This window comes from Camelus bactrianus, chromosome X (assembly GCF_048773025.1).
Source record: "Camelus bactrianus isolate YW-2024 breed Bactrian camel chromosome X, ASM4877302v1, whole genome shotgun sequence".
In the NCBI taxonomy this organism is placed as follows: Eukaryota; Metazoa; Chordata; class Mammalia; order Artiodactyla; family Camelidae; genus Camelus; species Camelus bactrianus.
In genome coordinates this window covers 37,305,681-37,331,193 of record NC_133575.1, presented here as the reverse complement: position 1 = coordinate 37,331,193, position 25,513 = coordinate 37,305,681, and the positions used below count along the sequence as shown (strand labels likewise).

Below are 25,513 nucleotides of genomic sequence, written 5' to 3'. Positions count from 1 at the left end.
CCTTTTTTGAAGTCTTTAAAAATGTAAACAGTATTCTTAACTTGCAGACAGTAGGAAAACATTAAGGGTCAGCAAACTGGGGGTGGGGGGTTCATAGTGTGCTGACCCCTGATGTAAAATTTAGATGTGGAAGTTTGCTATTGGGAGTAGGTGGTGTACAACTATCACTTAATACTTGCTTTACAATGCAGTGACCTCTCTTAGATCAATAAATTCCACTTCTAGAAACTTGTCACAAGGAAACAATCATAATATAATAATCATGGTTGCATACAAAAAATTGAAAGCAAAGACTGTTATCCCTTCCTGGACATGTCAACAATTACTGTGTGGTTTGAAAAGAGAAAAAAGCAAATACAGTGAAATATTAACATTTGGTGAATCTAAGTGAAGACTATATGGGTGTTCAGTTACTTTAAAAGACTTACTGAATATTCTAAACAATTACACCTTAATTCAAAACCTGGGTGTTCGGTGCCAACTTTTCCGCAGGTTTGAAATGTAAAAATAAAGTTGGAAACGTTTTTTAAAAGTAAAAAATGTGGGGGGTTTTGGTGAAATGTAAGTTAATAGACTTGCACAGACCCATATCCAGCTCATCAGAACTCTGTGTTCTCCATGTATAAAGGTAATAAATGTAACATCCCTTTTCACAGGAAAATGGTATAGATTAACTCGGTAATATGTGTCTAACCACCTAGAGTGTGTTTCAATTACACTAAACGTCATTTTAACTATATGTAACTGGAGAAGATTTACTTTTAAAATTCTTAATATTTCCTTTGCAATCATCTTGTTCTAAGGGCAAAGAAAAGCCTGGCTTGCTTAGGTATTAAGCATTTGAAACAAAACTTGCTTTTAGACAGTAAGCCCACAAATTATCTGGGAAGACTTCCCTGATAGGGATGGGTGCTCTAGGCCCTGCAGGCAGGAATAGCATTTGGGGAATCAAGCATTAGGGTTCTCCTTCAGGATCAAGCCCGGACTTGCTGGGTTAGATGCTGTCATTTGAAAATCTAACACGGGAAATAAATCCATTCAATAATTTGAGCACATAAAAATAAAGTAGTAAAAAGTTTACACATTTAAACAAAAACATAGGACCTATTTTTAACTACAAGATAACCTATCTTGGGCAGAGGACTTCAGCGACACTCCATTTGACGTCCCCATTTAATGAAGTGATTAGACATAGTGCGTTGTCCATCTCTGCTTGAACTCCAGTTATGGGTTTGGGGCCACAGAGCTGGAGTCATCAAAGGTGTATTTTAGAAAATTGGTCTCCGTTTAAAAACTTTTTTTAAATGCTCACATTCATTCCAATTTTGGGGAGTCAAACCCAAACCTCCCTGTGAAAAATCAAAAATCCAGGGCGGTAGCTCGCAGGGATATACTTTCCTTTTTACAGACCAAACCCATAATCGATTTTTTTGCACATCTGCTTCCGAAGCTCTGACTTTTCAATGCTAAAAGCTTTACTCTCTGTCTACCTCCACCTGTGCGTCCCGCCTACCCCAGAACCCGCCAAATCCCATCAAACCCCACCCCCACCAGCCACGCACGGTCCCCACAGGCTCCCCGCGCGCTCCCGGTTCCCACCGACTGCAGCCTCCGGTAATTTCATCGGATTCGGTAAAACCCCGCCCTTCTCTTCACTCCGGCGTTTTCTTCCGTTCAGGCCCGCCCCTCCCCACCTGGTTATTTGGTTGGCCAGCGCCCTCGTCGTACGTCATTTACCCGCGCCACCCGGAAGCCGCGGTTCTTACCAATCGTTCTTTTTGCCGGCGGCTCTCAGGTAACGGCCGCATTTGGGTGTCCCTGGGTGACAGAGTTCCAGAGTTGGGAGGGGCAGAAGGCGGAACCCCCAGCCTGAGCCGGACGATCCCACTCCCAACGTTGAGAGGGTGCAGATGTACTGTGCTTGAGACCATACTGAGTGGTCAACGTGGTCTTTCCCTTCCCCATTCCTCAGGAGCCCATCATGGCGACGCCCCCTAAACGGCGGGCGGTGGAGGCCACGGGGGAGAAAGTGCTGCGCTACGAGGCTTTCATCTGCGACGTGCTGCAGCGGGACCTGAAGTGAGTGACAGAACAGGGGGCGGGGCGCGTGGAGCGGTCCACGTGGTGAGCGGGGCTTTCGAAGTCAGGGTGTAGCCTTCTGATTGGCGGGCAAGGCTTTCGAAGGCCAGCCCCGTGCGCCATTCGAGTAGGAAGGAGGGGCGATATCCGGGACGGGGGAGGGAGAAACATGGCGGTCTTAGTCAAGAATGTGTCCGCGCATGCGCGGCCTCGGATGGCGCTTAAAGGTTAAGACCTAGAGTGCCAAAGCCGGAGTTCACAGGTTCGAATCCCGGCTTGGCTATTTCGCTTTCCGTGCGAACATGTAACTCGTTTCCATTTTCTGTGCCTCAGTTTCCTCATCTGTGAAATGAGGAAGTTAATTGAACCTTCATGCGCTGGCTTTGAGTTTTCAACGGGTTCAGTCCTTGTAAATGATTTAACTTGGATGCTAGAGGCTCAACGAGTATGAAAAATTGTTATTACTATCATTATTAATCTGAGCATGAAGTACAGTGTTCAGGACTAGGATTATCAGCATCCTAAAAAGGATGGAGGATTTTTCTACGGTAAGAATGGGATATTCCGGCTGAAGGGAGGCATTGGGAATAGAGTGTAATAAGAAGACTAATAAATAATAGCTATAACATATGTAGAGCTTCCTATTTGGCAGGCCCTATTCTAAGTACTTTATAGTTAACTCTCATTTAATCCTTCTCATGACTCTATGAGGTAATACTTGTCATCCCTATTTTATAGATGGGGAAATTGAGTTCCAAAGAGGTCACTCACTTGCCAAAGTCACACAGCTAGTAAAAAGGAAAGCCTGGATTCAAACCGAAGCAGTCTGACCCAGAGTCCAAATCTTGACTTCTGCACAAAAACACCTCTTAGGGCATGGTGACATGAGAGTCTCAGAGGGTCACGATATGAGGTATTCCAAGAGGGCCAGGGCTTCCTCTTGGTCACCATTTTACTCTTGTCCCATCATGTCCCATCAGAAAGGTGCTGGACCATCGTGACAAGGTATATGAGCAGCTGGCCAAATACCTTCAACTGAGAAATGTCATTGAGCGACTCCAGGTAAAGATGCCAGGGTTAGGTACCTTCTTTTTGTGGGCAAAGGGCGGGGGGAGAGGGAAATACCCCAGCCCCAAACCTGTCACCTGATTAAAAGTTGACCACTGACCCCTACCTCTTTTTCCCTGGTCCCACAGGAAGCTAATCACTCGGAGTTATATATGCAGGTGGATTTGGGCTGTAACTTCTTCGTTGACACAGTGGTGTGAGTGTCTACCTGCCCCTCTGAGCCCACAGGGTTCAGCTTCCCCCTTCCTTCGTTCAACAGATATTTTTTGAGTATTTGCTACATACCAGACACTGCTAGGGGCTGGAGATGTGACAGTAAATATAAAATAGGACAAAATCCCTGCCCTCCCAGAGCTTTAATTTGGGGAAGGCTGGGGAGGGCAGTAAAAAAAAAAACCTTAAATAAACTGTGTGTGGTATGCTAAACAGTGATGAGGACTCCCCCACTTCCTCTAACCACTGTTTCCTCAGCCCAGACACTTCACGGATCTACGTGGCCCTTGGATATGGTTTTTTCCTGGAGTTGACACTGGCAGAAGCACTCAAGTTCATTGATCGTAAGAGCAGTCTCCTCACAGAGTAAGTCCTTTCCATGAGGATAGTATCTGAAAACACCACCATTTGCAACACCTTTCTTCCCCCCTGGCTGCCTGCGATGATACATACTTAGGGACCCACCTCCCTTCCCCCTCAGAGCTCGGACTGAGGAAAGTGGGGATGCAAAGCTCAGCCCCAGGTGTAGCACCTAACAAGCACTCAATAAATCGTCTCTGTATTGGTCACTCACACAAAACTTTATCGGGCATCTGCTGTAGGCTCTGTGCTTGGTGGTGAGGAAGCAGCAGTGAACAGGACAGAAGGGTTTCTTGAAGGGTTGCATTCTAGAAGGACTGTAACTGTTACACATCAGCACAATTTTGACCAGATCCTGGAGGTCTGTCTCAAAATCATTAACAATAAAACCAGTTACCTCTGACTTTACCTCCTGCTAATTTTCCTGCTCGTCCACTGTGCTCTGACCACGCTGACCTTCACAGGCTTCTTTAAACACCCTCAGGATGCTCCCACCTCAGGGCAACTGTGGTGGCTGTTCTCTTTGCCTACAGCACTCTTTCCCCAGGTACCTGCATGGCTTCCTTTCTCCTTATTCAAATTTAAGTCTTGATTAAATGTTACTTCCCCAACAAGGCTTTCGGTGACAACTTTAAAATTGCAACCCCTGACACCCCTGACTCCCCTCCCTTGTTCTGTTTTTTTTATTTTTTTAACTCCGAGCACTTATGACCTCCTAATACTTCCTGGGTAATTTCCTTACTGTGTAATGTTCATTGCCCCCTCCCACTAGGATATAAGCTTTGCAGAAGGTGGGATTTTGTCTATATCCCAAGTCACTAGAATAGCACGTAGCACATAGTAGGCACTCTGTTGAGTGAATTGAAAACCGTTTGCTGGAAATCAATTAAAGTGGGGATTGAAGCAGATCTCTGGTAGTGGTGGTGAGGGAGGTACCATGGGGAGAAAAGGTGGGCTCCAGTTGAGTTGAAGTTTCCGTGCAGAGAGGGGGAATTGTGGCTCAGGATGGCCTCCCAGAGGAACTGACATTTGGGTCACTTGGTTGAGCGAACAAGCTGTGGGGCTATCTGGTGAAGAGCATTCCTGACTAGGGGACCAGTGGGCCTGCCACATTAGAGGAACTGCCCTAGAATGGTGAGCATTCACTCAACCCAGATGGAGTGAATGAGGTGATGCCAAGCAGTGTACTTAGATTAACAACATTTCACGTGCGACTACCACTGATCTAAAGTTCCTTTGAGGTAATGTTTGTCTTTATTCCTACATTCATTTCTTCCAGAGTTGCCTCTCTTAGATTTCAATAATCCTCCCCTTTTCAGACCTTTTCAGGCTTTCAGTGTTCATAGACCCAAATGAGCCTCAGACCTGCCAAGATTCCTAAATCTCAGTGATTAGACCAGTTGGTGAATAGTTTGGTCAAGGGGCCTGGTTTCCTGGGCCAACGCAATTCTGAACTGGTGGCTATTTAGACCAAGTCCATTTTTTTAGAACAAAGCTTTCCTTGTTATGTCACAGGATTCCTGAGCCTTTCAGATAGATTTTAATTGTTTGGGACTTGATGTCTGAACCCAAAATGAGGTATTTAAATTGTCACTGCCTGCCCCCTTGTCTGGTCTTTTTGATTGATCAACCTCGTCTATTAGTGTGATGAAAATGTGAATCTCTTATTCTTTTATTATAATTAGTAGGACTCCCTGGAAAGTAAATCTTTATAGGAGATGAGGATTTGAGTCTGTGTAGCTCACTCTCTTCTTTAAAATACTTGGTTTTTTGAGAAAAAAATACTTGTTTATTTGGGACACACTTTAAATAAACTAACTTTCCTTCAGGTTATTTTATGTAACCAAAACAGTGTATCAGTCCTTCATGTTCTTAGTCTATTTCTTTGTTTGGGGACTGGGGGGATCAGTTCTCTGTGTATATTCTTTCTCTTTACACAGAAAGGCGTACCCATCCACACGCATAAACAGATATGATTATAGAACAAACAATAACCATATGACTAGTAACACTGTCTTACATATTAAATCAGTAGCAATAAATTAAACCTATCCTTTTTGTGTTGCACCTCGCTTGCGGTGAACTTTTATATTTTTCTCCTTTTTTTAAGTATTGAACTCATAGTCTTTTAGAATAAGCTTGTACCATTAACTAACTTTGTTCTCTTTTTTAATGTTCAGATTGTCCCTTAGGCGCTGATCACATTCGTTCCTCTGTTCTTTGAGCTCTACCCCAGATATTCTTGAAAGCATTCTTGCTCTCTGGCAACAACACCCTGCTCCATTTATATCCTGTGCCATTTATTTTCTTTTGAGGACTTCAGGTTCCTGTGAGTCAAGCAGTCATTCACATATTCATTCAACATACATTGAGTGCCTACTGTGTACCACATACTGTTTTGGTTCCTGGGGATACAGCGGGGAATAGAGCCAACCAGATGTCAGCCCTTACACAGCTTACATTCTAGTCAGGGGAGACAGACAATTAACAAGTAAATGACAGGTTGACAAAGCTACAGAGAACAGCACGGAATGGAGATAAACATTGCCGGGGATGGAGCCATTGCAATTTTGAACAGAATGCTTGGTTGGATGTGGAGTGTGAGAAACAGGGAGGAGTCCAGGGTTTTGGCTGAGCCACTAAAAGGATGAAATGGCCATTTTCTGAGATGGAGAAGACAGGAAGAGAGCAGACTTGGTTGCAGGGGAGGATCAGGAGTTCAGTCTAGGACCTGTTAACTGTGAGGTGCTCATTAAACACTGAAGCTGATTTTCTGAAGAAGTAGTTAAAACTCCCAAGGCTGGAGTTTGGGAGAGAGAGCTGGACTGAAAATATAAATTTGGGAGATAGTGATATATAAATGGGTTCATACTGGGTTTTTTTTCCAATTGAACATCCTATGTTGTTGCCTTCTACTTTTCTTAACAGTATTCAATTTTCCTAAAACTGACTCCTACGTTGACAGATAGTTCAGCACAATAAAATCCACATGCTTTATCATGATATCAAGACCCTGCATGATCCAGCCCCTTCCTACCTCTTGGACCGTATCTTGTGCCACTTTCCTTCCACCATTCACTTAACTTCTAACACTCTGGCCTCCTGACTGCTCCTCAAAAAGTTCTTTCCTGCCTCTTGGACTTTTTGTGGAAAAGGCCCTCCTACTCATTCATCCTGCCTCAGAAAGGACTTCCTTGACCCTTTGTATCAACTAGGATTCTTTCAGGTGAGACCAGTCCCGGTTGGCTTGTTCATGTAACTCAACAGCCCAGGGCTGGAGTGATTCCAGGCAACTCCAGCTTCCCAGTTGCTTAGGCCTTGGTGTCTTCCTCAAGTCCTCTCACACCTGACATCCTCCTTTGGTAAATCATGTTGACCCTACCTTCAACTGTATCCAAAATCCAGTCATTTCTCATCACCTCAACTGCTGCCAGTGTGGCCTGAGTCTGCATCTCTTACCTGGACTAGTCCAACAGCCTCCTCACTGGACTTCCTCTTCCACACTAGCTGTCCTGATCCCTGGTCAGTTCTCCATACAGCAGCCACATGGATCCTCTTAAACCCTAGTCAGTTCACTCTGTTCTCTGATCACAATCCTCTCCTGACCCCCATCTCACTTGGAGTAGAAGCCAGAGTCCTCACCATGGCCTTGTAGGTTTCACAGCATCTGTCCCCGCTGCAGACCTCTCTCTGTGGCCTCACCTCCTACAGTCCCCCTTCGCTTATTTTTCTCCAGCCACGCTGGCCTCTTTGCTGTGCCTCAAACATGCCACGTACACTCCCACCTCAGAGCCTCTGCATCTGCTACCCCTTGTGTCCTTAACACTCTTTCTCCATATATCTACACGATTCACTTCATTTTAAGTCTTGACTCAAAACGCTTCTCAGTAAACCCATCCCTAAGCACTCTGATTGGAATTACAGCCCCTACTCCTGCACTCCTTATCCTCTTACCGCTTAATTTTTTCATCATACTTAAAACCATCTGACATACTCCATATTTTATTCCATCATGTGTCCCCCTTCATGAGAATTTGAGCTCCATGAGGCTGAGATTTTTGTTTGTTGTGTTTGCTGCTAAATCCCCAGTACCTGAAACAACCTGGCATAGAGTAGGCATTCAGTAAATGTCTTCGAATCAGTGCAGTCCAGATGGCGGCCAGGCATCTCTGCATAGGAGCAGGTCAGGTAGTAGGGTGTCTTACCACCTGCCGTGTGGAAGTCATCCAAGACGTCGGTAGTTCTTGAAGTGGTGAGGAAGCATCATCCTCATGATCAGAAGTGGGGCCCACTTCGCCCTTTCTTGTTTCTTTCCTCCAGGCTCAGCGACAGCCTCACCAAGGACTCCATGAATATCAAGGCCCATATCCACCTGTTGCTTGAGGTGAGAGCAGCTCACCCCACTCCCAGACTCTACTTCCAATCGTTTAGGGTGGTAACCTGAGGAAGGGAGAGAGCCAGAGATGGGAAGGACCATCTTTCCCTCTAAACTGGAGTCAAACTGGAGCCAGGCTGGCTCTGAGGGAAGGGAGATCCCAGCAAACCTGGGGTGGGGCCTGGACCCAGTCTCTGTTCAATCTCTTCTGTTCTCTCTTTCAGGGGCTTAGAGAACTACAAGGCCTGCAGAATTTCCCAGAGCCTCACCATTGACCGCGTCCTACCTCCCCTGACATTAAAGAGCCTGAATGTCTTTGAGTCACGTGACCCTTCTTTCCCCTCTTAACTCCTCCTGTTTGCTGAAGTGCCCGGTTTCTAAAGCACGAAGTTACTAAGAGGCCCAGAAATCCAGTCTGTGTGGAACCTTTAAAGCACCACTGAAGTCCCGCCTCCAGCCTGTTTCCTGGCAGAATTTGCCACTTGACTTTCTGCTCTGCCCTCTCTACCGTCACCTTGGCAACCTGGGCCCCCACTGACCCTTCCTTTAATTTCTTTAACTGTACACTACTTTGAATTACCAAAGAGAATGGGCCGATTCAGGGTGGAGGTTTGTTCCCCAAGGCAATCAGCCTTTCACTCCTGGCCCTAAGGTTTACCCCTCTCCCACACCCCAGTCGTCCCTCAGGTACCTTAAATTACACCCACGCCCGTCTAGGCCAAACCTTGGCCTTGCCCCAGCTTCTAAATAGTTCCAGCTTCCACCAATGGGCGCAGGGCTGGTCCCGCCCTCCCTGGTCCGGCCCCTATTCTAGGTTGAGTCCAGCTTCCGCCAAACGATGCAGAGCCAGGTTCCACCCCTTTATAACTGGCTGCAGCTCGACCCTGCCCTCGTAGGCATCTAGTTTCCGTCACTCAACACTCCTTCGCCTGTCTGGCAGCTGTCCGGCCCACCTACCTCTCTGCTCCGTTCTAAATTAGTCTTTTCTAGCCAATCACTACAGAGTTACACTGCCCGCCTACGCAGAACCCTGGCCAGACCACCTCCCTGCAGGCTGCTACGCCTGTGTACTTCTATACAAGTCCTGCTTCCGCTGAGCTGCGTGGAGAGCAGCACCGCCCGGTTGGTATTCTGGCAGCTGTCTGGGAGTCCCTCGCCCGCCAATCAGCACAAATTAGGGTCTAACCACCCCTATCCTCGGAGGTTGGCTGTCTTCCATCAAGCCCATATAGGCCAATCAGTGCGAGGCAGGCGCCCCCAGAACCTTGTCAATCTATCTGTCTGTCTGGAGCCAATCAACGTGGAGCACCGGCGGGGCCGAGCACGTCCCCTCGGAACCTAGACGGCCATCTGCGTTCCATCAGTCTCCCTCGGGCCAATCACAGCATAGCTCTGTGGGGCAGGGCCCGCCTCCCCAACCCTGGAAGACGCGCGGTCGAACCCTGGCGCTTTGGCCAATCAGCGAGCAGCGGAACGCTCGGCTCCTCCTTCACGGGCCCACGTGAGCGGTGGGGAAAGGCAGGGGCGGCTTCTAGGTGCTGCCACCGCCGCCGCCGCCGCCGCCACCGCCGCCGCCGCCGCCGCCGCCGCCGCCGCCGCCGCCGCCGCCGCCTCGGAGCCCGGGCCTGGGGGGCGGTGGGGCCGCGCATGGAGCCCCCGCCCCCCGGAGCTGCTAACACCGCCGCTGCGCTACGCACAGGTGAGCCCGGGGCCTGGAGGGTGGAGGGCCTGGTCCGTGACCCCACGTATCCTTCCCGCCCCCGCGCGGGGGGATGTGGCTTGGCCCGTGGCCTGCTGGTGTTCAACTCCCCACCGCCACCACCACGGCTAGTGGACCTGCTTGTGGCATTGTCCCCTCTCTTGGCCCCTTGTAGTGGATCTGACTGTGGCCTAACCCCCCTTCCTGTTTTATAATGGATCGGTCTGCGTGCTAATATTTCTCCCCACCCCACCTTACAGTAGACTTGTCCGTGGTCTTCCCCTCTACCCCCGGTTACAGGGAACCAGTCTCTGACGATGTCCAACTCCTTGACAGTAGGTGCATCTGAGTGTTTGTATTTCTGTCCTCAACTTTCAGGGGCCCCGTCTGTGGCCTTGTTTTATCACCCCTCCTGTTCCTTGTAGTGAGTCAATCCGTGGCATTGTAACCCCCACCTTTACAGTGAGTTAATCTGTGAATTTGTATTCCTGCCTTCAATTCCCCAATGCTTCAGTCCATGGCTATGTCACACACACACACACACACAAACACACATCATTTTACAGTGGATCAGTCTACATGCTTGTATTCACGTCCCCCTATTTATCAGATGATTGCCCTATTCTCCCTTTTTTGTAGACTGTCACTCCAGTCCTTGGGCTTCTCCCTTCCTTTTTTAATAGTGGATCAGTTTAGTGCTTTCTATCTCCCCATTTTCAGTAGCCTCTTCCGTGGCCTTGTCCCCTCTCCTTTTTAGCAATCTGTGTGATGGCTTTTCTCCCCTCCACTATTGTGAAGTCAGTGTGCTTTTCTGCTCTCCTTGCCCCTAGTAAGTAAAATGAGCCTTTACACACACACCCCCACTCCCACCTTTGCAGTGGCTCTGTTCATTGGCCTTCCTGCTACCCATGTGCTGGCATTCACACCTCTCCAGTATCCTCTCCTATGAGATCAGTGCTTTCTAATCCCTCCAGGAGGGTCAGCCTGTGTGCTTTTATTTCCCCCCTCCTTTCCTTGTGGTGGATCAGTCTGTGGCCTTCCCTGCTCCCCTCCCTCCTCAATAGTGGCTCAGCCTGTGTGCTTGTTGAACCCAGGTCTTTTTCACTCTGGAACACCCCCCCCCCATGCACACTGTTAACCACTAAGACATCCTGCCTCACTCCACTAAATGAACACATTAGTGGTAGTGACAATGCCCTAGGAGCCAACACTTATTGAGCACCTACTGTGTACCAGGCAAGATGCTATATGTTGATGAGCTTATTTCATCCACACCACAACCCTGTGAGCTAGGCACTGAGGAAAGTCTGGCATAGGGAGGTCGAATACCTTACTCAAAGGTGACCCAGGAAGTACCAGGTGAGGTTGCCCCTCAGAACCTAGGATAATTTTTGAGGCTTTCCTCTCTCACTTCATCCCACCCCACTTGAGGCCCCACTCCTTAAATACCAAATGAGTTCCCATTGCCAAGCTTTTGTTTTTGCTGTTCCTTCTGCCAGCAGAGCTGTCTCCATTCCACAGTACCCCTCCATCCCCCCTCATCTCAGCAGCCCTGTGACCTTAGTGATTTAACCACTTTCCCTCTGCACCGGTTTCCTCGTGTGTCAAATGGGGGAATCAGAGCTCAAATCACTCCAGTTTAAATAAAGAATACCTGCGAGTTCATAAAACAAGTAATCTCTCCAGCCTTACCTCCTACCCGCCCCCAACTCTGTTCCAGCCATGCTGACCTCCTCACTTACCTTAAATGCACCAGGTATGATCCAGCCTCAGGGCCTTTGCGTTGGCTATTTTTCTGCCCAGAACACCCGCTTCTCTGCATGGTTCCTTTCAAATGTCAACCTGTCCCTGACCATCTGAACCTGCACACCCAGCAGGACTCTGCCCCTTCTCTGCTTTATTTGTGCCTCTGGCCTTTATCACCATCAGACCTACTGTATTGCTTACCAGTTCATCGTGTTCATCATATAGATTCTCTTTCCGCATTAGAATGGGAGTCCCACGAGGGCTTACGGTTTTTGTCTGCTTATTCACTGCTGGGTCTCCAGCACCTAAAAATATACCTAGTACGTAGTAGATACTCAGTAAGAATTTATCGCACAAATGAGTGGGAAAAAATATAATTTCAGACAAATCAGGGCTGGGGGGCCAGTGGAGATGGAGAAGGCATATGACAGCTAGTTAAGAGAGGAGTTAGTCGGGACTGTTCATTCGACAAACACTGACTGAGCACCTACTGAGTACCAGGCCTCCTTCTAGGTGCTGGGGCTACGGGAGGGAATAAAACAGGCAGAAATGCCTGCCTTTGTGGAGCAGACCTTTGCTAAGAGTGGGGGGAGACAGACTATATAAATAAGTCAAATTAGGTAGTATGTTAGTGCTGCAAGTGCTAAGGAGGAAAAGTGAAGTAGGGAAGGTGGGAATACAGTATTGTGGTGGTTGAAATCTTAGGCACAGGGCAGGCCTCACTTAGAAGGTGACTCTTGAATTGAGGCCTGAAGGAAGTCAGGAAGGGAACTGTAAATGTCTAGAAGAGTGTACCAGGCAGAAGGAGCAGCTGGTGCAAAGGCCCTGAGGTGGGATTGTGCCTGGCATGCTCAAGGACCGTGAAGGAGGCCAGTGTGGCTGGAGCCTAGTGGAGGGAGGGGTAGGAGGCAAGGTCAGAAAGGTGGTGGGGGCCAGATGGTGAGGCCATGCTGACACGTAAGGTTAGGTGGGTGGTTAGGGGAGGGAGAAGGGTGTCACGCTAGCTAACAGTAACATTTGTTGAGTGTCTCCCATGCCCCAGAAATAACTTTTCTAAGTCCTTTACATATACTGACATTTAATCCTCTCAAAAGCCTTTGAGAGCAGGTATATCCTGAGGATATTTTACTTTGTGAGTGAACTATATCCCCCATTTTCCAGATGCAGAAACAGACCCAGAGAGGTTGAGTAGCTTGCTCAAGGTCACACAGCTAGAATAGGACAGAGGAGTATGAGGCTGAAGACCCAGAGAGAAGAACAGATTTGCAGGAGCAGACAGGTTATTCGGCGCATTGGCTCACACAGAGGAAGAATGAATTCTGCCTGGGAGATGCCAGAACTTGACGATGTGTGTAATAGAGGGTTCACCGTGTGCGGGGAAGAGGGACGAGCACACCTGGCAGGGAGAACAACAGCCTGTACATATCCTCAGCAGTGGGAACTGGATGGATTCAGGGCACGCATGATGTAGCATGCCAAGCGTGGGCCCACCTCACAGCCTCTGTTAATGCTGTTCTCTCGGCTTGAAGCACCCTTCCCACAGATGTCAGCATGGCTTGTGACCTCTCCTCCTTCAGGTCTCTGCTCAGATGTCACTTCCTCAGGGAAGCCCTCCCTGCTCACCCTGTGTGAAATAGCATCCTGTCACCCTCTAGGATCCTCCCCTTCTGCTTCTCCCTGTAAAGATCTGGTGCTGTAAGGTGGCTCAGATCACTGCCTAGAGCCAATCTGCCTGGGTTTGAACCCTGGCTCTGCTGGCTTCCAGCTGTGTGACGTTAGGCGCATCGCTTAACTTCTCTGTGCTTCTGTTTCCTCGTCTAGAAAAATGAGAGGGCAATAATAATGCCCACCCATAGTGGTGGTTTGAAGGAGTTAAATGACTAAAATGGTTTGCAGTCCACAGTAAGGACGGTATGACTGGTTCCTATTTTGTAAGTTAATATGACTCTTCGTAGCATACACGTAGGTGTGTCACAGGCCTCTGAGACTGACCATCTCCAATACTGACCTCCTGATCTGCCCCCAAAAGCTGCTCTCCCACAGTGCTCCCATCTCAGGTGATAAGGCCAGGAACCTAGAATCACCTTTAGTGCCTCTCTCACCCCCCTCCACCTGCCCCATCCTATCTGTCAGCAAATCCCATTCGCTCTGTCTTCAGATTTTATCCAGAACTCAGCCACTTCTCACCAGTCCTGCTGCTAGTACCACCATCTCTTATGTGGACTATTACAGTAGCCTTTTCAGCCCCCCTCATCTCCTCACTGCAGACACAGGGATCCCATTAAAATCCAAGTCACAGCCTGTCACCCCTCTGTTCACAGCCCCCTCATGGCTCCTGTCCCCCTGTCTCACTCAGAATCAAAGCCCTTAAAGGGCTCAAAAAAGCCTCACTCAGTCAGGCTCCCATTGCCCCTCTGGAGAGCTTTTGGGGGGCAGGGAGGGTGGTAATTAGGTTTATTTGTTTATTTATTCTTTTTAGTGATGTACCAAGGATTGAACCTGGGACCTTGTGCATGCTAAGCAGGCACTCTACCACTGAGCTACACCCTCCCCTTCCCCATTGCCCCCCTGTTCTCACCTCCTCCTCCTTTCCCCTCACTGCCTTCTCCCCAACCAAGCCAGCCTCCTTTCTCTTCCTCTGACCTGCCAGGTTCTCTGCCTCAGGGCCTTTCACCCTGGCTCTTTCCTCTGCCTGGACGTCTGCTCCCCCAGGTCATCACAGACCTGACATCTTCACCTCCCTTAAGCCTTTGCTCAAATATCACCTCCTCAGTGACTAACCGCCCCCTCTTTGACTACCCTTGCAAAAATAACTCCTTCCCTGCTTCATTTTTTCCCCCAGAGCTCTTATCACCATTGACATATTATCATTCTCTTGTTTCTTGTCTGTCTTCCCTACTAAACTGTAAATTCTGCCAGAGTAGGAATGTTTGTCTGTTTTATTCACTGCTGTATCCCCAGCACCTGGCCCACAGTAGGCCCTCAAAAGATGCTCGTTAAGTGAACGAAATACAGAGAAGTAAAGGCATATTACTGGAACTCTTACTAGGGGTCACATGGGAGATGTGACAGGAAACAAAGTAGGAGACCCTGTGTGCTGCTGAGGCTTGAAGCCAGCCGTCAGATTTCACCTTAACTGATAGATTCTGTTGCAGCTGAAAGAGGAACTGGTAAAAGTGCCTGTCGTTGCCACCAGGAGTCACACTGGACTCTGTGCCTCTGAAACAAACAAGCCTTCCAAAAAACCCAGCAAGGTCTCTTATGATGGGATTCTTAATCTGGACACTTGGTGGCCTGGTGACTTACATAATTGCCTAAAACTGTGTCTGCTGAAGGCACTTCAAAACAGCTCAGACATAACAGGTTCATACTGTATTTCATGACAGATTGAAGAATCAAGCTATAAATAATAGAGAGAGGTTCTCTGAAACCTTCCGATTTTGGAAAGTCTCATCCTTAACCCAAGACTCCCAGCCAGGTGAACAGTTGACTGATGACAGCTCATTCCATGAGGAATAGGAAGCTCGTGTTTATTTCTATCTTGTACTCAGCAAAGAGGAGTTATGGGGGAGGGGGGCGCCAGGGAAGGTCCTGTTCTCTGCAGGACATGCTGAGGGCACAGTCAGTATGAGGGGCAGTTTAATCTGATGGTTTAAAAGCTTAGACAACTAGAACTCGACTGCCTGGGTCCAAATCCTGGCCCTGCCACTCAGAGCCGTGTGGCCTGTAAATGTCATGTAGACATTTTGTGCCTCCGCTTCCTGCTCTATAAATGAGAGATAATCAGAGTGCCTATTTCCCAAAGTTGTGATGAGAGCGAAATGAGTCAATACCTATCAAAATAGCAGTACAGGGCTGCGTGCCCTTATCTAAAACCCCTGGGGCCAGATGTGTTTCACAAAATTGTGAATTTCTCAGATTTTAGAAAGGTAAGAAGGGACGTACACAGGATGTTACATAACACCCTGAGTGGGCTCTGCCGTCAGCCACATTCAGATGTCTGCAGCCAGATGTATGAACAGTCACACTCAGTGAAGATCAATAAAGACCACAAAGAGCCTTATTTTGTTCCGAATCAGGTTTCAGAGTAGCAGATAAGGATTTAGGAACAAATCAGAAACTAGTATTTCGTAAGAGCTTATCATACCCGAGGCATAGTGTATTTCATCTGTCCAATAACCCTATGAACTAGGTGGTAATATTATTATCCCCATTTTACAGGTGGGAACATTGAGGCACAGCGAGGTTAAAGAACATGCCCGGGTTCGCACTGCTAATAAGCAGCAGAACCAGTATTCCAGCCCTGGCAGTCTGGCTCTAGATGATCGTCCAGGAGACCATGTTGCCTCTGATTGGTACACCGCACGTATTTAGCGCTCAATAAGTGTTAATTATTGCTGTTTTCAAGAAGGAGAACACAGAGAGACAGGAACAGCTCAGAGGAGTGCGGGGTAGGGAGACAGAGGAGAGCAGACACTGAGTTTCAGGAATTTTCATAGAGGCAAGGCCCTTTGTGGCTGGGATTTGAACGATGAAGATGATTTCCAGGCAGGGGAAGGGAACCTAACATGGAGTGAACAGCCTTTTCAAGGAGCTGGCAGGAGGAACCCCACCACCACCAACACTGGAAAAGTTGACATTTGATGTGGTAGAAAATGCAAATGAAAATGTTCAGGTGAGAGGCATCATACCAGCTTCCTATTCGCACGGTAACAAATTATCGCAAACTTTTTTTAACTGCTTAAAACAACAGAAATGATTATCTTTGAGTTCTGGAGGTCAGAAGGCCAGCACAGGTCTTACCAGGCTAAAATGCAGATGTCAGCAGGGCTGCATTCCTTTCTGGAAGCTCCAGGGATGATCCATTTCCTGCTCATTTAGGTTGCTGGCAGAATTCAGTTCCTCGGGGTTGTGGAATTAAGAGCCCGGTTTCCTTACTGGCTGTCAGCTAAGAGCCACTGCCAGCTTTAAGAGGCCACTACATTTCAGGGCTTAGAGCTCCCTTCTTCCATTTTCAAAGCCAGTAATGGCAGGTCAAGTCCCTCTCATGCTTTGAAGCCCTTCTGCCTCTTCTGCCATCACATGTCTCTGATCTACCTTTCTGCCTCCTTCTGCTTTTATGAAGAGTTCATTAAGAGACACAAACTGCTACGTATAAAATAAATAAGCAGCAAGGACACATTGTAATCCCCCCCCAAAAAAGTTCTTGTGATTAGATTGAGCTCACCTAAATAATCTCTCCAGCTTAAGATGCATGACTTTAAATTCATTTGCAAAGTTCCTTTTGCCAGGTAACAGAATATACTCACAGGTTCCAGAAATTAGGATGTGGACATCTTGGGTGCAGGGGGGCATTATTCTGCCTAACACAGTCTGCCCTCTGGCCCCCAGAGGTTCACACTTGTCTTACAGGCAGAATATATTCACAGTATCCTAGCATCTCCAAAAGTCTTATCCCATTGCAGGGGTCATCCAAAGCCAGACTGAGGAGCTTAGAATTTAGTCTGAGGGTGTTCAGGGAATGATGGTGGGAGCTGAGAACACGTGGAGGCAAGAAAGGAATCCTCCTCCTGCCGACCTCTCCCCCTTCCTGTATCCACAGCCTCTCAACTCCGAGCTGTCTGCCTTCCAGGTACCCCTGGGATGGCGTGAGCGCTCCCCCAGCGATGGACCCTTCTGTGACGCTGTGGCAGTTTCTGCTGCAGCTGCTGAGAGAGCAAGGCAACGGCCACATCATCTCCTGGACCTCACGGGATGGCGGTGAGTTCAAGCTGGTGGATGCCGAGGAGGTGGCCCGGCTGTGGGGGCTCCGTAAGAATAAGACCAACATGAACTATGACAAGCTCAGCCGGGCCTTGCGGTACTACTATGACAAGGTAAGGTGTCTGAGACCCGGGCTGGGAACCGCCTCCCCGCTCCACACGCACACAGTTATATCAGTTATTTTATCTTCTTGTCTTAATTGATACAGCTCTAGCTTTGAAAACAGTGTTAAAATTTACCACCTCGTGCCCCATCCTCGGGTACTCTCAAACCAATGTTGGGACTCCCAGCCATTTAGCAGTTATTTTATTTTCTTGTATTTTATTTTAGCTTTGGCTAAAACCTTCATAGCAGCATTAACGCTGACCCCTACTCACTCCACTCTCTGAGCGCCCCAGCGTCCTGCTGTCCCACCATGCCCCCGCACACCATTTCATTTTCTCGCCTCATTCCTCTGGCCAGAACTTTTGAAAGCAGTATTAATAATGACTCTTCCTCGTCCTGGACCAGTCCTGGGCTCCCCGCAGTTATTTCATAATCTGCTCTTATCCCAGAATAAGAATTCCAGGATATCCTTGTTCTTAGAATCAAAACCTCCGTGACAGTGTTACGCTAACATTTCCTTACCTGATCCTCCAGGACCCTCAACACTTTTATCAATTCTTTTCCTCTCTTATTCCATTAGCTAACATCTCTAAAACAACGGGTATAATGCCCCCTCCACACCACATCCTCTTCTATTCACAGAGCAACCCTGGTCCACTCCAACATTTATATCAATTACTTTATTGTGTCTTCTTGTTCCTGGAGTTAAAATTGTACATTTTCCTCATCGTATCCTCTCAGACTCCCAAACCAGTGCAAGATATCCACCCCCATGTTTATACCAGTTATTTCATGTCCTTATTTCTTTACCTGAAACTCCCAAAACACTGTTTTTCTTCTTCCAGTTCTGTTGAGCTATAATTGGTGAACATTCATCATCTCGTAGAGATACAAAATAAAAGAAAAAGGAACAAAAAAATTCTTTCCTTGGGATGACAACTTAGGATTTCCTCTCTTAACAACTTTCATATGTAACATACCGCAGTGTTCGTTGTATTTCATGTTGTACATTACATCCCTAGTATTTATTTATTTTATAACTGGTAGTATGTACCTTTTGGCTGCCTGCATCCAGTCCCCCCACCTCCTCTCACCCCTCACTGAAACTTCCAAAACAATATTAATGAATATCCCTTTTCAGTCTTTTTCGGAGAAACACAAACCCACCCTGTGACATACGTGACCACCATTTAGATGTCTCCAGGGTGCCCTAGTGCCCCCCCTCCCAGATGCCTCTTGTTCCCCAGAACAGCCCTGGACCTGTGCTGCACACCCTTAATCATTTATAGCACTTATTCCATTTTTATATTTTAATCTTTTAGCACAAACTGTCAAAACAGCATTAATAATGAGGCTGCCTCACTCTGTGCTCTGAGGCCACTGGAACATCCCTGAGACCCTCAGACTATCCTGCAATACCCCAAACATGCTCTGTGACCCGCCCAAGCCAGCTTGAGACTCCCCCAATATTTATTACAGTATTTTAATGTTCTTGCTAGGTGCTCTCAGTTGTTTCAGTTTCTAACTGCCTTAGTGTAAACCTCCACAGCAGTATTAAGAATGAGGCTCTGCATCCTGTCCTCCCTGGTGACCTTGCCCTGTCCCACATCTGTGTCACCAGCTTTAAATAATCCTCTAATAATTCATACTTATTAACAATTCATCCCCCCAGTCTTCTACATTCCTTTAGTCTCTTCCAATACTTAGAGCGATGACTTCATTTTCCTGTCTTACTGCATTAGCTAGACTCCAAAACTGGGTCCCAGCAGCCACCCCCAAGGCCTGGCCCTGTGAGCCCACAGACACCCCTGGTTCCTGGAGCCAGGAGGAAAGCCTGCTCCCGCATCTACTGCCCTAGGCAGGCCCCAGTGTGGAGAGGAGCCAGTGGGTGTGGCTGTGTGGGGTGGGAGAATGGGACAGATGGGGATGAAGAGAGAGTGACAGAGGGAGACGTGGAGGGGAGAACAGAGAAGAGGGAGAAGCTGGGGGAGAATACAGAGAGGAGGATCGGGGTGGGGAAGATGGGGAGAAAGTGGAGGAGAAGGGTGGAGCCCCCAAGTTGGGAGATGGGGTGAGATGTGAAACAAGCCGGGAGAGGGGAGCCTGTGGGGAGGCGGACACTGAGGTGGAACAGTGCATATGTAAGAGGACAGGAAAGGGGCACAGGGAAAGAAAGACACTGGGAGACACCCCTCTTCACCCCCTCAGCATCCACACCCTCCCTGGCCCTATCTCCTAAGACGCTTTATCCTGTTTCCCCCTTCTCAGAACATCATCCGCAAAGTGAGCGGCCAGAAGTTCGTCTACAAGTTTGTGTCCTACCCCGAGGTCGCGGGGTGCTCCACTGAGGACTGCCCACCCCAGCCTGAGGTGTCGCTCACCTCCACCGTGACAAATGCGGGCCCTGCAGCTGTCCACACTCTCCCCGGGGACGCTGCTTCCGGGAAGCCAGGCCAACCCAAGGGTGCAGGAACAGCGGGCCCAGGCGGCTTGGCGCGCAGCAGCCGGAACGAGTACATGCGCTCAGGCCTCTATTCCACCTTCACCATCCAGTCCCTGCAGCCGCAGCCACCGCCACCATCTCATCCTCGGCCTGCCTCTGTGCTCCCCAACACCGCCCCTGCAGGAGCAGCAGTGCCCCCCTCAGGGAGCAGGAGCACCAGTCCAAGCCCCTTGGAGGCCTGCCTGGAGGCTGAGGAGGCCGGCCTGCCTCTGCAGGTAAGGACTGGCATGTGGAAATTCAGTAGGAGGAGGGATGCCCAATTCCCAAATGGGGGAGGGGGGCTGGGAGGAGAAGGGACATAAACGTCCTATTGAAGGAGATATTGTGGAAGGAGGGACACAGAAGTCCCCTTGGAGAAAGGGATGGGGAGGAAAGCTATGCAAAACCTGGGAAGGAAGGGGGAAATTAAGTGCACTACAGTTAGCAGTGCACCGGACATGTAGTAGGTACCCTGAATGTATTTGGTTAATGCACTGGTTCTCACACAGTTAGCACTCATCAGAAATCACCTGGAGGGCTTTTGAAACCATAGATTGCTGGGGGCCACCCCTAGAGTTTCTGATTAGGTGGGTCTGGGGGTGGGCCTGAGAGTTTGCATTTTTAACTAGTTTCCAGATGAGGCACCTGCTTCTGATCCATAAAGCAGATGTTTGAGACCACGGCTTTCATGAGTCAGGGCAGTGTCCCCTGGAGTCCCGCCCCTAAAGGCAGCCCTGCAGCCATCAGGTGTCTCACCCCAGGTCCCCTGCCCCCAGATATAAGGACCTACTCCAGAAGAACCCCCACTTCCTTGGCAACGTCCACGTCCTGTTAGAGGACCTGCCCCCACTACCAAGTCCTGCTTTCCAAGGGAAATAATTGGCTTCACTACCCCAGCAATCCTTACACACCCCCTCTGCACTCATTCCTCTCCCAGGTCATCCTGACCCCGCCCGAGGCCCCAAACCTTAAATCCGAAGAGCCAAATATGGAGCCTGGGTTGGGCCGGCCACTGCCCCCAGAAGTGAAAGTGGAAGAGCCTAAGGAAGAGTTAGAGGCTGCAGCCAGTAGGGAGGCGGGGTTTGTGCTGGAAGCCGTCAAGGCCGAGCCCTTTGAGCCCAAGGCCGAGCCCTTTGAGCCCAAGTCGGAGCCCGAAGTCCCCCCTGCAGAGGGCGTGCCAGCCCGGCTACCCGCAGTGGTTATGGAAACCGCGGCGCAGGTGGGTGGCCTTGCGGCTTCCACAGCTTCCAGCACGGAGATCGCCCAGCCTCAGAAGGGCCGGAAGCCCCGGGACCTGGAGCTTCCACTCAGCCCAAGCCTGCTGGGTGGGCCGGGACCCGAACGGACTCCAGGATCAGGAACTGGCTCGGGTCTGCAGGCGCCAGGCCCAGCGCTGACGCCTTCCCTGCTACCTACGCACACATTGGTGAGAGCCTGCAAAGGGGCGGGGCTGGCACCTGGGACGACTGGGATTGGCGCGGGGCGGGAGAGGGAGGAGTTAGACTAACTGCGATGGCCAATACCGTTACCACTGAGTGAGCGGGAGGGAGGGACCATCGAATGGGATTGGCTGTGCCAAAGGACGGGGCTTAATTGATGCAGGGCGAGCGAGTCAGCAATGCTGAAGGATCTGATGCCCAAAAGAAGGGCAGGTCTGGGGAGTTTTGTGGGCAGGAACTGAAGAGCCCTAGAGGTTTTCTGCAGGAACTGTTTCTGGGTTAGGAGCATGGCTTGAGGAACCTGAGTGGGGCTTTTTGGTCTGGGGTTTGCTTAGTGGGTTTCCTGTGAGGTATACAGGTGGAACATAAGAGTTGGAAGTTGACCCTGAACTACTGGGATGGTGAGGTTTGAAAACAGCATGTAGATGGGGTCTTGTCACCGGAAGGTCTTGCCCACTGAGGCTGGGAGTGGGCCCTCAGGAGTTAGGAGGGGAGGAGACCTCTGTGTAAAGTTGGAGAGCTGTCAGGGGCATGGTCTTAGTCGTTACTGTGGTCTAGGCCTGTGCACTTTTGAGGAATGACCTTGGAAGTATGAGTGGGAAATCTGGTGGGGCTGGCACCGAGTTCCTCTGGTTTCCCCCCACCTGCCCTCTTGCTCACTTAAGCTCTGCCCACCCCTTTCCCACAGACCCCGGTGCTGCTGACGCCCAGCTCGCTACCCCCCAGCATTCACTTCTGGAGCACCCTGAGTCCCATTGCACCCCGTAGCCCTGCCAAGCTCTCCTTCCAGGTAGGATCAGCTCCCCGCATCTCGGAAAAGGTGAGAGACCCCAGCCTGGTCCCCATTCATGACCTCTCCATTTCTGTCCCCAGTTTCCGTCCAGTGGCAGCGCCCAGGTGCACATCCCTTCCATCAGCGTGGATGGCCTCTCAACCCCCGTGGTGCTCTCCCCAGGGCCCCAGAAGCCATGACTATCACCACCACCACCACCCCTTTCTGGGGTCACTCCATCCATGCCCTGAACTTCTCTCCAGCCAGCCGTCTCAAGGAGAAACATAGTTCAGCTGACAGACTCGTGCTCTGGTCGTGGTCGGGTGGGGATTCTTAGGAAGAAGGATCTCTCAATAGCCCTTCCACAAAAAAAAAAAAAAAAAAAACATACAACTTCTCTCTTCTCGGTCAGTCCCCCAGTGGCCGCCCTTACACGTCTCCTACTGCAAGTGGTGGGGGGCGGTTTATTTATTTATTTTTTGAAGGCCACTGGGAGGAGCTTGGCCCAACTGTTTCGGGGGGTTGGTGAGGGCATCTCCCCTGTCTCCACATTCTTTCCCCAAGATGAGACAATCGAGGTCTGGCTTGAGAAGGACCTTTCTTTATTTATTTCTCAGCCTGCCCTTGGGGAGCTGAGGGAGCCCTGTCTCCATGTTGGGGTGTGGGTAGAAGAGCTAGCTTGCTGTAGTTTATTATTCCCGGCCCTCCCCAAGGGTCCAGGAAGAATTTGTGCCATTTAACGGTTTGGGAGTCTTGCCCAAGGAAGACTCACACCCTTGGAAATAGGAATTTCCACCTCCCCAGCCTTTCTCTCAGACACCTTATCCTTTTCAACCACCTTCTTGGCCAGGGAGGAATGCCCCTTTTCTTCTTCCCCTGAGAAGCCATTCCTGTGTCTGCCAAACTCCTGGGGTCCTGCCTGTTACCTCCCAATGGAGGGTTTTTTTTGGGGGGAGAGGTCCCCGTCTGGGGGGCCCCTCCAGCCAGTACTCCAGGTCTCCCTGTCCCCCACCCCCTGCCATTTTGATAGTATAATCTATTTTTAAACAGGGCTTTTCAATAGGGGAGAGGGAGGCATCTCTTCCTATATCTGAGATGGGGTGGGTGGGAAGGAAGGGATTTGGAGGGGGGAATCATCCTGCCACCCCCAAGTGTTTATTTTTGATACCAAACGTGTATTTTCAGCTCCCTCCCTCCCAGCCCCCCAATTTCCTGCGGGCGGGTACAAAGGACCCTTTAAGTGTCCCTGGAGTTGGGAGGGAGGAGTGAGGGACATAAAGCTTGTCCTATCTGAATTCCAGGCTGGAGAAGAGTGGGTTCAAAGGACTCCTGGGTTCACCTTCCGTCAGCATCGGCCCAGCCCGGGCCTGGGGACTGGGGGTTGGTGATATGGGGGACGGTGCTACACCTGTCTCCACTGTTTGTTTTACTTCCCAAAAATAATGGATCTTTTTTTTTTCTAAGAGTCCCAGAGAATGGGGAATTATTCCTGTAAATATATATTTTTAAAGGTGATGCTGGAGGCTCCTAGCGTTTTTTTTTTCCCTGAAGCCATTGGGTACAAGGCACAGCTTCGTGTGCAAGGCAGTGAGGGTGTGAGGTTGATTGTGAGAGAGAGCAAGATGGCATGTGTCAGAAACAATAGTAGAGACTACAGGTTGGTAAGCAGGGGTGTGAAAAAGAGAAAACCATGGAAAGCTGTGATGGTGTATTTATGTTCTTGAAAACATGCGTCTGTGTCGAGAGAGTGAAAGTTGTAACCACAAACTTGACACTGTCTATGTGAGAAATTGCGGCTGGGTGGCAGAAAACCACCGTTAAGACTGAATGAGTGATGAAGGTACCATACCAGAAACTGGTGACAGGTGCGTGAAATAGTGTTTATGAGAAGGAAGTGGGGACTGCACATCACTCACTGTTTGACAGGCTGATGGTGAGCGAGACAGACTGAGGAACCAAAACAATGTTTGAGAGCCTGCATGGGCACGAAAGTGTGGTCGAGACTGTCAGGGACTGTGCAGAGGTGCGAAACGGCACCGTATGTAAGCAGATGACTCAGTGTTTGGGAGACAGGTTGTGTCCAAAATGGTTCACACAAGGCTGTCGTATCAGCTAATATCATGGGAGCGTACATATGAGACATTGATTGTGTGAGAAAAAAAGGGCCAGGAGGCCAGATGGGTGCCTGAGACTGAAGATACCAGAATACGTGATTGGGTGTATGAAAACTGTTCACGCGAAGCTGACAAAGACTGTGAGAAACTGAGAAAAAGTGGCTGGAACTGGGAGAGTGTGAGAAGCTGTAATTGTGTGTGTGTGTGTGTGTGTGTGTGTACCTGAGCCTAGTGGCAGAGTGATTTGCAGTTACTACTCCAGTCTGGTGCCCAGGTTCAGCGTGAGAGAAAATAATGGTGAGATTGTCCGAAACCATGTGAGAGACCACATAACTGTGAGTGAGAGGCGAGGAGTGAAAAGAATGAAGTCAGCACCACGTGAGAGCAAACTGATGACCGAGCAGTGTGTGAGCGTGGGGGGTCTGGGAAACAGTTCATGAGAGGCTGCAAACTGGAGACTACATGGGGCTGAAAAACAGAAAATGAAACTTGAGCGAGTGAGACCCCGAAAGACCATGCAATCAGCACATGCAGGAAACCAGCGAGGCTGTCATTGTGGTTGAGTATACACGACACGCTGGCTGGATGCATCCAGTGATGTTGTGAACCCTTAAGATGGGCCGTGAGAGGCTGTGGGTGTGTGTGTGTGTGAGACCAGTTGAGAGCCTGGGAGCGGTGGTGAATGAGTAACCACAGATGTCAAAGGCTGACCAAGGGCAAGTGACTATGACACTGAGTGGGAGACTGAGACAGTGCCTGAGAAACCATGTGGGTATGTGTAAAACTCTTCAAGAGACCTTATCAAAGGCTGTAAATCCAGGACTGGGTAGGTTGGATGCTGCTTGAGAAGAAACACGAGACCAGGTGAGTAAGATGGCATCTGAGCCACTGCGGGATTGTGTGTGCGAGTGAAGCTCAGCCATTATCGGGGGCTGTGGGTGTGCAAGATGGGCTGGAGCATGAGGAGGTGGGAGAGTGAGTTTCTGTGTGTGCACAAGAAACTTCCAGAGAGACCATCACTGACTATTTGTGTGTGAGAGAAATCGACTACCTGGGTTAGTGGGTGAAACATCTTACCAAAAGGTGTGACTGCATGTGTATGTGAAACAGTGGTGCGAGCAAATGTGGTCCTGGCTGAACGAGACAGACTAGAACATGTGACTGTGCGTGTGAAACTGTTCGTAGGGGACTGTAGTAAGGCTGGGAATCAGTGATAGAAAATGACTCCCCAAGCAAGCGGCCGAGGGGATGTCCAAGAAGCCAAATGTTCGAGGATGTATGAGCTTGTGGGTAAGAGA

General features: G+C 49.4%; 2 protein-coding genes and 2 long non-coding RNA genes across 4 annotated transcripts in view; 2 read left to right on the top strand and 2 right to left on the bottom strand.

Annotated features, from left to right (window-relative positions):
• Positions 1-1,996, bottom strand: part of LOC123612170 (uncharacterized) — a 30,548-nt gene extending 28,552 nt beyond the window's left edge. The window contains exon 1 of the long non-coding RNA XR_012504788.1: positions 1,767-1,996. This is a non-coding gene — a long non-coding RNA (uncharacterized LOC123612170). The remainder of the gene's footprint in view (positions 1-1,766) is intronic.
• UXT (ubiquitously expressed prefoldin like chaperone) lies at positions 1,979-8,415 on the top strand. The gene is made up of 6 exons (XM_010968099.3): positions 1,979-2,079; positions 3,060-3,141; positions 3,276-3,343; positions 3,619-3,726; positions 8,041-8,104; positions 8,320-8,415. The coding sequence occupies exons 1-6, from the start codon at positions 1,982-1,984 to the stop codon at positions 8,368-8,370; spliced, it is 471 nt and encodes a 156-aa protein (XP_010966401.1). The 5' UTR covers positions 1,979-1,981; the 3' UTR covers positions 8,371-8,415.
• Positions 7,707-9,497, bottom strand: LOC123612169 (uncharacterized). Its single transcript, XR_006719381.2, has 2 exons — positions 8,787-9,497; positions 7,707-8,160 (listed from the first exon to the last, which is right to left on the bottom strand). It is a non-coding gene; the product is annotated as an uncharacterized LOC123612169 (long non-coding RNA).
• A 164-nt stretch (positions 9,498-9,661) lies between these two features.
• ELK1 (ETS transcription factor ELK1) lies at positions 9,662-23,616 on the top strand. Its single transcript, XM_010968098.3, has 6 exons — positions 9,662-9,794; positions 17,173-17,416; positions 19,677-20,126; positions 20,828-21,316; positions 22,018-22,119; positions 22,203-23,616. The coding sequence occupies exons 2-6, from the start codon at positions 17,207-17,209 to the stop codon at positions 22,299-22,301; spliced, it is 1,350 nt and encodes a 449-aa protein (XP_010966400.1). The 5' UTR covers positions 9,662-9,794; positions 17,173-17,206; the 3' UTR covers positions 22,302-23,616.
• Positions 23,617-25,513: the final 1,897 nt, after the last annotated feature.